Source organism: Terrapene carolina, unplaced genomic scaffold (assembly GCF_002925995.2).
Source record: "Terrapene carolina triunguis isolate 2854851 unplaced genomic scaffold, T_m_triunguis-2.0 Scaffold49, whole genome shotgun sequence".
NCBI classification, from domain to species: Eukaryota; Metazoa; Chordata; order Testudines; family Emydidae; genus Terrapene; species Terrapene triunguis.
This window is the reverse complement of record NW_020664400.1, coordinates 3,719,900-3,733,491: the sequence shown is the minus strand read 5'-3', so window position 1 is coordinate 3,733,491 and position 13,592 is coordinate 3,719,900. Positions and strand designations below refer to the sequence as shown.

General features: G+C 47.1%; 1 protein-coding gene across 1 annotated transcript in view; it reads left to right on the top strand.

The window, feature by feature from the left end:
* Positions 1 to 4,897: 4,897 nt before the first annotated feature.
* LOC112117729 (myoferlin-like) overlaps positions 4,898 to 13,592 on the top strand; it is a 76,584-nt gene continuing 67,889 nt past the window's right edge. The window contains exons 1-4 of the mRNA XM_029912567.1: positions 4,898 to 4,910; positions 5,172 to 5,293; positions 5,718 to 5,846; positions 6,370 to 6,432. Of these exons, the coding sequence (XP_029768427.1) occupies positions 4,898 to 4,910; positions 5,172 to 5,293; positions 5,718 to 5,846; positions 6,370 to 6,432 (327 nt within the window). The remainder of the gene's footprint in view (positions 4,911 to 5,171; positions 5,294 to 5,717; positions 5,847 to 6,369; positions 6,433 to 13,592) is intronic.

The window sequence follows — 13,592 nt, the reverse complement described above, 5'->3', positions numbered from 1 at the left end:
GGAGGGCCCTTCCTGATCCTTTTTCAGCCTTGTGTATCCACACGTACTCCCCCATTCCCACACACATACTACAGTATTTTCCTTCCAGCCAAGGAGACCAGAGACCTTGTTCCTTCTTCTAAAGCTTTGTCTCAACTAAATCCATGTAGCTTGGATTCAACACATGCCAGCTACCCCTGCCTTTCCTGGGCAAGACAAAGACTAAATGGTCATTTTCAAGTAGCAACAATTCTGCTCTACCCCCAAATACCCCCTCAAAATTGGAATGTACCAGCCCCTGCCCCTGCCCAGGACCCTCTCCCTGCAAAGAGTGGAGTCTGGCACTGAGGAATCTAACCAAATCTTTTGTATGGCATTAATCGCTGGGCCACAGTGTCCTCCATCCTTTAAAAGCAGAACACTGGCTTCCATTCTCACACCTTGAGACCCTCACTGAGTCCATCAGGGTGAGACTCCCTTCCTGGGATTGATGGGGGGAATGTTAGTGCTACTGACAAGCAGGTGTTTCTATCCTCCAGGGATCTGGGCTCTGCTACTGTATTTCTAACATCTCTTGCTGCAAAACCAAGCAGCATCCTTACCCTGAAGGACCTGCCTCTTCTGGACAGTGGCCACCAGCCGACAGGCGTAAGTAAGAAGCGTAACCCTCACTTTAGAGAAGGGGTATCCTGTGGTCTTATATAGATGCAACAAATGAGCCAAAGTTGTTACCGTAACCCAGTCATTATCCAAGGTCAAACAGTGTCCAAAAATGTCCGGGGTTTGGTATGCAGAGATCTCAGCCTGCTTTGTACCATGGCAAACCCACCAGGAAACAACATTTTAACCTTTTACTAAAGGTACAGAAAATAGGGGGGAACAGTGAAAGCCTTTGAAATGCAAAACATGAAGTAAGGCGTTCCTTTGAACCACATCCTTTGTTCCCGTTCCCTTTAGCTGAAGAGAGTTTTTAGAAGGGAAACCTCCCACTTCCCCCCGTGTTTGACAGTCTGTTAGATAGTATCAAAGATGGTAATAACTGTCCTTGGGGTGGGGGGGGGAAGGAGTTAGTTGAGCTGGCTGGAGCTGCTGTTAGTCTGATCCCATTTCATCCCAGGTAGGAGTTGGGATCCAGCCAGAGCCGGCAGAGTGGTGATGTCATCTGGGTCCCTCTCTGTGGCCCGGTCTGGTTAGGACATCGCTCGGCATCATGATGGTTGCATCCCAGGAGATGGGCAGGGTGGCAACCATAATGATAAGCTCACTTCAGTAGCCAATTTTTCTCCCCAAAGTCTCTTTCTTTAAGGACCCTGTGAGGCGGTGCATCAGTGTAACAGTGCCCCCTCTGGCCAAGCATGGCACAGCCTAGTGGGACTGACAGTCTATTCCTAGGCACAGGGTCAGGAGTGGAGCCCCAGGCGCGGGGCTGGCAGCTGGGGCCAGGAGCGGAGCTGGGCGGCGCTCCTTCCCTGCCCCCTCATGGGGACTGGCCCAGGCCCCAGCCACACACCGTGCACGTTCCTCTGTGCCCCCCTACAGGGGCGCATCCCACAGTTCGAGGATCTCTGCACCAGAGGAAGAGCCCCATGCACCCTTAGAGTAACGCATAGTGTTTGGGGCCATTACCGTATTGGAAACAAACAGAGCCTGCATGGGATGTGTATGCAACTCTGGAATGAACTCTGGGAGGGTACCCTCTGCTCTTGGGCCTTGAATAGTGTCACCCCACCTACACCCAAACCAATGGAGGTGCTTTAATTCTATTTGTTGTTGAATTTCAGTGTACCACCAATTTAAGTGCCTCCTACACCCCTCCAGGACTCAAGGCCATAGGGGAGCCAGGAAAACAAAAAGCCAGTGGTGAAGGTAAGTGAGCATCTGCTGATAGGACCTTCCTGTGCTGTAAATGTAATTTATCAAGTTTACATTTTCCAGATCAACTTGGCCTTGGTTTCTTGTGAGGGGAAAAGCATGGGGGGGAGGGGAAAAGTACTCCCAACCTGACTCTATCTCACACATCCCCACCCCATGATGAGTATGTGACCGTTCCCACTAGCTCCAGAGACCATTATGATGCCCATTTCCTCCCTGTGCCATGTGGAATCATCTCCTAAGAGAAGTGGTAGAGGCCCCATCACTTGCGTCATGTAAAACTGAACTGGACAAAGCCCTGGAGAATGAGCCACATGGGACAGCACCACCTGGCTCAGGAGAGGATGGGCAAGGTGATTGGATAGGTCCTTTGCCAACTCTAATCTCTGTGGGCTGGGGCCACACTGACTTTGGGAATCATGGTCTAGTCCCTACTTCCCCCTTGCTCCCATGGGGAAGTGAAGTAGCAGCCCTTTGGCTAACATAGCTTGCTTCCCTCTCTGCACTAGCACTTGGACATGGGCTGACACAGTGGGCAGGAATTCAGTTTGAGTGATACCTGTTGAACGTCTCATGCTGCCAGGACCAGAACATCCCTGGAATTTCTAAATATTATAGATGGCAATTTCCTAAATCTAAAAGTGTGGCATCCAACATGGAGGAATTCTATATTAGACCTCATCTTAACAGATAAAGAGGAACTGATCATAGGACTAAAAATTAATGGTTGCTTAGGTAGAGAGGATCATGATTTGATCACCTATATAATGTGCAAACAGAATAAAGTCCTGATTAGATAGATAGATACTTGGTGCTTTAAAAAGAGCCAAAGTCACAAAACTGAAAACAATTATGATCCAAATGATCTGGGAGGAAGAATTTAATCAGGAAAATATGAAACATCATTGGAAATTGTTTAAGAACACTGTAACAGATGTCCCAAAAGCCACAATCCCACAACCAGGAAAGAAGGTCATACCAGTTTAAAAAAAACCAACCTGATTTAGAGGAGAAGTGAAGGTGGATATGAAAAATAAAAAATATATACATAACAAATGGAAGACAAGGGAAGTTGATAGTAATGAATATAAATCAGAAGCTATTAATTGTAGAAAATTGTAAAGGGAAGCAAAGGGAAGAAGGAGAAATCTATGGCCAGCAGAGTGAAGGACAATAAAAAGGAGATTTTTAAGAATATTAGGAACAAAAAGAATCCTGACAATGATATTGGTCCATTATTCAGTGGAAATGGTAGAATTATAAGTAATGAAGCAGAAAAGGCAGACGTGTTCAATAAATATTTCTGGCATGCATTGGGGACAAAATAAAAACGTATTTGGGATGTAATTTCTTCACATGGTGATGATAACACGCTTTCCATTCTACTAGTATGCCATGAGGATGTTAAACGGAACCAAACAAATTAGACATTTTTAAATCAGCAACTCCGGATAACTTGCATCCAAGAGTTTTTAAAGAGCTGTCTTAGGAGCTCACTGGACTGTTAATGTTGATTTTTCAATGAGTCTTGCAATACTGGGGAAGTTCCAGAAGTCTGGAAAAAGGCTCATATTTTGCCAAGTTTTAAAAACAGTGAATGGGATGACCTGGGTAATTATGGGCCTGTCAGTCTGACATTGATCCTGGGCAAGGTAATAGAGCAGCTGATATGGGACAATTAAAGGAGGGTGATATAATTAGTGCCAATCAACATGGGTTTATGGAAAATACATCCTGTCAAACTAACTTTATATAATTTTATGATGGGAACGATATAAAATTAACATGGGACACATTAAATGGATGTAAAGCTCGCTAACTGATCGGTCTCAAGATATAATTGTACATAAGCAATTCTCATCAAGCAGGTGTGTTTCTAGTGGGGTTCTGCAGGGATCTGTTCTTGGCCCTACGCTATTTAACATTTTTATCAATGACTTGGGAGAAAACCTAAAATCATCCCTGATAAAGTTTGCAGATGATACAAGAATTGGGGGAGTGATAAATAGTGAAGAGGAACCGGTCACTGATACAGAGTGATCTGGATACACTTGGTAAACTGGGCACAAGCAAACAATATATGTTTTAATATGGCTAAATATAAAACAAAAAATGTAGGCCATACTTACAGCACAGGGGGACTCCATCCTGGGAAACAGTGACTAAAAATAACTGGGGGGCCATGCATAAGGTCCCAGGAAAATGCTGTGGCCAAAATGGCTAATGTGATCATTGGACGCGTAAAAAGTAGAATCTTGAGTAGGAGTCAAGAGGTTATTTTATCTCTGTATTTGGCACTGGTGCGACCCCTGCTGGAATACTTTGTCCAGTTCTGGTGCCCTCAATTCAGGAAAGATGTTGATAAATTGGAGAGGATTCATAGAACAGCCATAAGAATGATCAACGGATTAGAAAACCTGCCTTATCGTGATAGACTCAAGGAGCTCCGTCTATTTAGTTTAACAAAAAGAAGGTTAAGAGGTGACTTGATCACAGTCTGTCAGTATCTACCTAGGGAACAAATATTAAATACTGGGCTCTTCAGTCTAGCGGAGAAAGATCTAACACAGTCCAATGGCTAGGAGGTTAAGCTAGACAAATTCAGACTGGAAATAAGACATACATTTTTAACAGCAATAGTAATTAACCATTGGGAAAAAAAACTTACCAAAGGTCATGGTGGATTTTCTATCACTGGCTGTTTTTCTCTCAGACCTGTGCTAGGGGTTATTGTGGGGCAGGTCTCTGGCCTGTGCGATACAGGAGTCAGATGAGATGATCACAGTTGTCCCTTCTGGCCTTGGAACCGACGAATTGTGAGGGGCAGTGCCCAGGCTCATTCAGTCCGCCCCCTGCCCAGCCCAGATGCAGCCCCTGACCCCCTGCGCAGCCTCCAGCAACATGGGCAGCCTGCTCAGGGATTTACGGGATCTCCTTTTAGCCCTTACCCATCTGTGCAGGTGCACAGCAGGACTCACAATTGATCCCTGTGAAGATCAGAGCTCACCCCACCATTGGCACAATGTGATACGTGTGTATTGAGATCATGCAGACTGCATGTAATGGGGCATTTATAATGGGACATGCTCTTAGGCGCCTCACATCCAGTGGTCTGTGTCCCAGATTCTCACTTAACTGCTTTGACCCTGAACACTCTGTGTCAAACCAGTGAAATTAAAGCTCCCATGTCTGACACCATCCTTGACAAAGCTGCCAAAGGAGGAGCAGAGAATGTTTGTTCTGACTTGCTCTGTGGGAAAGGATTATTCTTCCAGGTCATCCACCCCAGGCCAATCCATTCCCTTTCTGACCCTCTCCAGGGGCACACGGTGGGGTCACCACAGCCATCCGGAGTATCACAGGAAAGGATCATCAGAGGGAAGGAATCAGCGGCAGAATAAATTCCAGAAGAGAACTCGCAGACAAAAAACAGGACTTCCAGGTATTGTGAACCGTGGCAAGATGAGCTCCGTCAAGGAGAAATTCCCCCCCAATATAGCCCAGGCCCAATGGTAAAGGTGGTCAGTACATGGGTCTCAATGGCCAAGTCCCTCCTTTTCCCACAGCGATAGACCTAGTGTGCCAGAATTAGTTCCCTCTCCGTAGTAGGATATGAGGATCCCAGCTCTATGTTCCTTCATCCATGGGCTTCATCCTGCTACCTTGGATGGAGCTGATGCCTTGGGAAATAACAGAAATGGATATTATTATTCTGGGGTTGCTTTGTCATTGGCATGTCCCGCCTCCAATGGCGCCTCAGGTCAGGATGGCGTTGGGACCAGTTCCAGCAGTGGAGCCCAGCTGGGCTAACAGAACATCCCTGCCCTGAGACCCTTTAAATCATACTGCTGTATTTCTCACTGCAGGTGCGTGTGAGGATCATTGAAGGCCGCCAGCTCCAGGGAAACAACATCAAGCCCGTGGTGAAGGTCTTCATCGGAGACCACGTGTACAGGACGAGAATCAAAACGGGGAACAACCCCTATTTTAATGAGGTGGGTGGGCATCATGTGGTTCCACGCCTGCTTTTGTGGACTTATCAAGCCTGTGCTGGAGAGGGCCCTCTAGTCTGTGAGCCAATTCCAAATTCAACATAGGATGGTCCCAGGGCACCAGTTATTGAGGGAGTTGGAGGCGAGATTGAGGAGGGATGCAGCCATCCCTGTGAGTTATAGTCTCCCTCCCCAGGGCAGTGACTGGACTGGACTCCTGAGGGGACTAGTATGGGGTGGTGCATGTAGGTTTGCCAACCCTCCAGGATTCATAGAATATCAGGGTTGGAAGGGACCTCAGGAGGTATCTAGTCCAACCCCCTGCTCAAAGCAGGACCAATCCCCAACTAAATCCTGGAGTCTGGATTATGTCCTGGAGTATAACATTATGTCATGTGATGAAACCTCTGTGAATACATCCAACCAAAATTGACAACCCTGGCTGCATGTGAGCGAAATCCTGAGCTCCCCAGAGAGCGCAGGCAGGTTTGGGACTGCGCTAAATTTACCTCTCCGTTTTTCTCAGATATTTTTCCAGAACTTCCATGAGACGCCTACTCAGCTCTTTGACGAGACCATAAACATACAGGTACGATAGTGAGACTAGAACCCCGCTACCTCTGGAGCTGGCTTCTTGCATCTCACAGCTCACTGGCAGGACCTTCCCTGCTACTCCAGGTATAGGCCAGATGAAGGGCAGGAGACACCTCACATCACTTCTCTTCTACCTGGTTGACCCGAGTCCCCCCTTTTACTCTCTTGGCACTGGAGAACCTTGAAACACCCTGCCCTCTAACTCTTTTCTTCTAACAGTTGGTGTTGAGTCTGTTTGCTGATGGGCTAAACTTGATGTCAGTCAGCGTTAGTGGGCCATTACTATGCATTTCCTGAGCATGCTCAGTGATGTCTTCTGACTGCATAAGAATTAACCATGGTCCATACATGGCTATCACGGGACACTGAACATGAGTCTTGGTACAAGGGTGGAGTGGGTCAAAGCAACTATAGATTAACAAGGGTTTTTTGTCCTGAGATGAGACTAAACATATTGCCCCAAGCCAACTCCATCTAAGGACAGGAAGTAAAATCTTGCCCCCACAATAGGCTGTTTTTGTGGTGCTGAATTCCACAGACAACACTTCAGTTGTATTCAAGAAATTCCAGAAAACTGGAAGAGTGCTAATGTTGTGCCAGCATTAAAAAGTTATGTCTATCCTGCGAAAAATCTGTGGCAGCGTGTCTCAGAGCCCAGGTTTCCAGCCTCAAGCTCACAGGGCTCGCACTATGGCACTAAAAATAGTCACATAGATGTTCCCACTTGGGCTCTGAAGCCCACCCTCTGCCCTGGGCTCCAGCCCATTTGGGAACGTCTCCACAACTGGTTTTAGACTGTAGCACAAGTCCAGCAATTCAGAGTGTGTAGATCCAGGCTCCGAGAGTCACTGCTGTGGGGTGTTTTTGCAGTGTAGATGTACCCAAAAAGAGTAAGTGGGAGGACCAGGGTAACTATAGGCCAGTTAGCCTGACATCAATCTTGGATGGAAAATAAAGGAAAAGCCGATTTGGGAGTCAACTGATAAAGAATTAAAGGCTGGGAATATAATAAATACTGGTCAACATGGTTTTATGGAAAACAGGGCTTGTCAAACAAACCTGGTTTCTTGCTTTGTCGAGGTTACACGTTGGTGGGTAAAAGTAACTGAGTAGATGTAATAGACTTAGCCTTTGGTAAGTGTAATCAGGCACAGACTCGCCCGGCGGCGCCTCCTGCAGGTTGTCTCGGGGAATTAGCTTCCAGCCTCCGGAGCACCCCGTCGGCCGGTGTCGCGCTACCGCTGGCCCCCCCATGTCCCTCCCGGGTGACCCTTTCAGTGGGTGCTGCCCCCTGGCAGTACCCCCACTGTTTCTCCAGGTCTCCCCACTCAGGGGAACCCCCACCCACTACCCCCACCTCGCCTCAGTCGTAGGCTACTGCCAGTCCTCAACTCACCCCCACGCCTTGGGGCAGACTGCAGTGTCAGCCACTCATCATAGGCAAGGTTGGGTCTGGATTTGCTGTCTCTACCTATTGCTGGGCTGCCCCTTTGCAACCCCAGTACTTGCCTTAGGCCCTCTGCTAGGCCCGCAGCCTGGGGGTTTTCCAGGCTGGAGCTCCCCAGCTCCTCTAGCCTTCCCCCAGCCCTGCTCCACTCCAGGTACCCTGGTCGGCTCCCAGGCAGCCAGGCCCTTCTCTCTCTACCAGCAGAGAGAGACTGTTTGGGCTTCTGGCTCACAGCCTCTTATAGGGACTAGCTGGGCCTGATTGGGGCATGGCCCCAGCAGTTACTGCCTTCCCCAATCAGCCCAGGCTTTCCTTCCCAGCCTCAGCCCTCTCCCAGGGCTGGCTTTAACCCTTCCAGGGCTGGAGCGGGCGACTGCCCCGCTATAGTAAGGCATATGACTTAGCACTGCATAACAGAGACTAGAAGACCTAATGATCCCTTCTGGCCCTGAAATCTGTGAAAGAGTGAATCAGACGTGATGTGCCGGGGAAACAGAGAGCAGCCAGCATGTCCATTGGACACAGTATCCTAGCATCGATTTAAATGGGTTTACTCCCAAGTGACACCGGTGTGAGACTGGAGCCAGGAGCAACATCTGAGTGATCAAGGTACCCAGGGGGCCACAACAAAACATACCAGTGACTCATGAAAAATCTTCTCTTATTTGACCCTTGGAGGGGTGAACTGTTCTTGGGGTGAACATAAGAACAGCCATATTGGGTCAGACCAAAGAGCCATCTAGCCCAGTATCGTGTCTTCTGACAGTGGCCAATGCCAGGTGCCTCACAGGGAATGAACAGAACAGGTAATCATCAAATCATCCATTCCCTGTCACTCATTCCCAGGTTCTGGCAAACAGAGGCTAGGGACACCATCCCTGCCCATCCTGGCTAATAGCCATTGATGGACCTACCCTCCATAAGCTTATCTAGTTCTTTTTTGCACCCTGTTATAGTCTTGGCCTTCACAACCTCCCCTGGCAAGGAGTTCCACAGGTTGATGGTGTGTTGTGTGCAGAAATACTTCCTTTTGTTCGTTTTAAACCTGCTGGTCTCAGAACCCCGAGGTAAAAGGGTACCGTGGTCCGGGAGGGACACAGGGACTGAGGCAGGTGAGACACCGGCCAGCAGAGGGCGCTCTGAGCCTGGAAAAGAGCTAATTCCCAGATGACCAGCAGGAGGTGCCACACCGGTGAGTCTTCGAGATCTGCTACACTCGGGTTTGGGAATCTCCCTCACATCCTCAGCCATGAAGACTGATGCAAAGAATTCATTTAGTTTCTCTGCCATGGCCTTATCATTTTTGGTCTTTCTAATTATATTTTTACACTTCATTTGCCAGAGTTTATGCTCCTTTCTATTTTCCACACTAGGATTTAACTTCCACTTTTAACGGATGCTTTTTTGTCTCTCACTGCTTCTCTAATCTAATTTTTATAGCCTCTCTAATCTCCTTGAGCATTTCACAGTCACTATCACCATCCTGGTCAGGTGGTCGGTCATATATCCCTATTGATATATTATTATTATTTGAGCATTGAATTACTATCCATAGAGATTCTGTGGTACAATTTGGTTCATTTAAGATTTTTACTTCATTTGATTCTACGCTTTCTTTCACATATAGTGCCCCTCCCCCACCACTACAACCTGTTCTGTCCTTCCGATATATTTTGTACCCTGGTATTACTGTGTCCCATTGATTTTCCTCATTCCACCAAGTTTCTGTGATGCCTATTACATCAATATCCTCATTTAATACGAGGCACTCTAGTTCACCCATCTTATTATTTAGACTTCTAGCATTTGTATATAGATACTTTAAAAACTTACCACTTTTTAGCTGTCTGCCATTACATGATCTAATTGATTGGGACTTTTTTTCATTTGACTGTTTCTCATCAGATCCTACCCGTATTTTATCATCTTCCTCCTCTCCTCCTTACTAGGACATAGAGAATCTCCATTAATAGATCCTCCCCTAAGGGGTGTCTCTGTTCAAACCACATGCTCCTACGCACCTGTCAGCTTTCCCCCAGCCTTAGTTTAAAAACCACTCTACGACCTTTTTAATTTGGATGTCAATCTCTGACCTAGCAGCCTAAATTTGGCCTCCAGGGCCTCTCTCCTACCCTTCCCTATGTCGTTGGTACCTACATGTACCACGACCACCGGCTCCTCCCCAGCACTACACATAAGTCTGTCTAGATGTCTCGAGAGATCCGCAACCTTCACACCAAGCAGGCAAGTCACCATGCGGTTCTCTTGGTCATCGCAAACCCAGCTATCTACGTTTCTAATGATCGAATCCCCCATAACTATTACCTGTCTCTTCCTAATAATTGGAGTTCCCTCCCCTGAAGAGCTATCCTCAGTGTGAGAGGATACCCCAACATCATCTGGAAGGAGGGTTCCAACTATGGGATCGTTTCTGTCTGCTCCAGTTGGATGTTCTCCTTCCTTGAGACTTTCATCCTCCTCAACAGCACAGAGGCTGTCAGACCGGGGGTGGAGCCATTCTACTGAGTCCCGGAAAGTCTCATCTGTGTACCTCTCTGACTCCCTTAGCTCCTCCAGTTCAGCCACTCTGGTCTCCAAAGGCCGTACATGGTCTGCGAGGGCCAGGGGCTCCTTGCACCGAATGCACACATACGCCACCCGCCCATAGGGCAGGTAATCATACATGCTGCAATAAACTGGGTAGCCCCCACTCTGTTGATGGACGTCAGCCTGCATTCTCTTTTTACATCTGAAGCATGTTTCTTTGTTGTTGTTTTGTTTTTATCAGGGGGTGTTTTTGGCTTTAAGTTTAAAGAATGTTAAGTGTATCTAGGCACACACACACATACTCCCCCTCTAAACTCCCTCGCAAAACTACCCTGTGACACAGTGAGTCACTGTGTGACAGTGAATCATCTTATTACCCCCTGCCTCCGGCATGAGGGAGCCTTGCCAATGCTGGGTGGGTGACAGCTTCCTGAAATCACCAGCCTTTCAGACACTTAAGCCCTCTCCTCTGGGCTAGGCCAGCCCTGTCTTTGCCTTGTGGGTTAACAAGAGGTGCCCCGAGTCCCCAAGTCCCTTTGAAGTATTCCTGACATCCAGCCCCTGACACCAGCTACTCACACAAATCCTGTAACTGTTCTGCCCCAGTTTGCCAGTTTGACCTTAAATGTAAGGTCAGGACGTGGGACAAGTCCCCTAAAATCGGGACTGTCCCGTCAAAATCGGGACGTCTGGTCACCCTACTTCTGCCCCAGTTTGACCTTAAATCACTGCACCTGTACAATGCACAGCACTTGTGAGCACTTCTAATAAAACAAAAAAGTTCATTTAAGAAAGAATAAAGATTCCACTAGAAACAAGAGAGCGGTGGAAACAAATGATCACAATATAAACCAAAATCATAAACTGCGCACTAGGACCTATGTTTATTAACAGTTCCCTTTCCTAGCTAATAAAGGAGGTTTTCCCCAAAAGTTCAGTTGGTGATTGGAACCAGGATCCAAACCTTCCTGAAAACTCCCCTGCCCCCCAAGATGTCTCCTCAGCGAATGGATACAGAGGACCTCTCCCCACTAGGCATTATACTGAAACAGTCTTTTGACTCTATTCACAGACAGGGAGATCCTCTGTCTGTTGTAATGTCTCTTTTTCACCGCCAAGTGTTTCAACTGTTTGGAGTTATCTGTGATGGTTTTCCATTGATAGTCTTGAGATGGAGCAAGGCTGGATACCTTGCATACCTCACTGGCTAACCTGGGAGGGGTGACAGCTCCCTCCTGCCAGAATGGACCATCACCAAGACACATTATCCTGGTGACTAACTTTTACTTCAAGTCCATAAAGCATACCGTCAATATAGTTACATTATTTCTGAAATACATTATTCCTGAAGTATTCCTGTACATACATTTCATAATGATTATGAGTCTTGACAAGTTGTGAGTTTTCTGTAGATGCATTACATGTTACTCCTTATGGATAAATACCCTGCAAGTCGTGTTTGGTGTAGTGAGTTTATCAGGCCTGAGATGAGAGTTGTTTGCAAAGAACAGCAGGCTGTTTGCCAAGGGGCCTCTGTCACAAGGGGGTCCCAGGCAGGGGCGGCTCCAGGCACCAGCGCAGCAAGCGCGTGCCTGGGGCAGCAAGCCGGTCGCTGTGAGGGCAGCAGGCAGGCGGCTTTCGGCAGCGCGCCTGCAGGCGGTCCGCTGGTCACGCGGATTCGGCGGCATGCCTGCGGGAGGTCCACCGGTCCCGCGGCTTTGGCAGCAATTTGGTAGTGGGAACGCCAATGGCGCGGCACCGGTGGACCTCCCACAGGCATGCCGCCGAATCCGCATGACCAGTGGACCGCCCGCAGGCACGCCGCCAAAAGCCACTTGCCTGCCATGCTTGGGGCGACAAAAAACACAGAGCCGCCCTTGGCCCCAGGACTTGGCCCCAAAGTAAATACATCATTGGGTCAAAGTGGAGAAGGCCAGGAGCTTTCCTGTTTAATTGGAGTTCTCTCTGATGATGTGAGCACAAAAGTAGATCCTGTCAAACTAACTTCATGTCTTTTTTTGATGAGATTACAAGTTTTGTTGATAAAGGTAATAAGATTGATGTAATATACTTAGACAGTAGTAAGGCATTTGACTTTTTATTGCACAATATTTTGTTTAAGAAATTAGAACGACACAAAATCAACATGACACACATTATGTAGATTAAAAACTGGCTAACTGATAGGTCTCAAAATGTAATTGTAAAAAGGGAATCATCATCAAGCGGGTGCATTGCTAGTGGGATTTTTGGCCCTGTGCTGTTTAACATTTTCATCAATGACCTCAAAGAAAACAAAATCATCACTGATAAAGTTTGCAGGTGACGCAAAAATTGGGTGACGGGTAAGTAATGAAGAGGACAGGTCAGTGATACAGAGCGATCTGGGTCACTTGGTGCTGTGTGCAAGCTAACAATGGTGTTTTAATATGGCTAAATATAAATGTATCCATCTGGGAACAAAATGGAGGCCATGTTTACAGGATGAGAGACTCTATTCTTGGAAGCAGTGAAACTTGGGGTTTGTGGTGGATAATCAGCTGAATGTGAGCTTCCAGTGTCATGCTGTGGCCCCAAGGGCTAATGCAATCCTTGTGTGCATAAACAGGAGAGTACAGAGGTATTTTACCTCCATTAATTGTTACCCCAAGAACAGATTGATCCCCGAGTAGCTCTCCTGTTGCTTACTTCTGGGTTCCCTAGATGTTAACCTATTAATCTGTTCCAGCAAGGTGAAAGGAGGGGCCCACCCTAGTAGAATTCTCAGGGTTTACCAAGGATCTCCCCATGCCCTTCAGGAAATTCCCCAGGATAGACTTGATCTGTTTACCCCTGGGAGGACACAGATACAGACTTCTATTCAAAGGATTAACACACAGGCAGTATTTTTCCAAAACAAAAATATTTTTATTATTACTGACAACAGGTTCAGCAATAATTGAATTGTTAAATCTAAATCCCTATTAAGCACTGGATATAAATTGCATAGGTTAAACAAATTATCAGCACATCCTACAGCACAGGGTATACAAGTTAAAGTACCCTGTAAAGTCAGACTGTTGGAACGGCTTAGGTGATTATGTTCTGCACATGGTGATCAGTCCTATGCAACACTGAATAAACTCTAAACTTTATACATAGTAACAAACACACACCCCAGC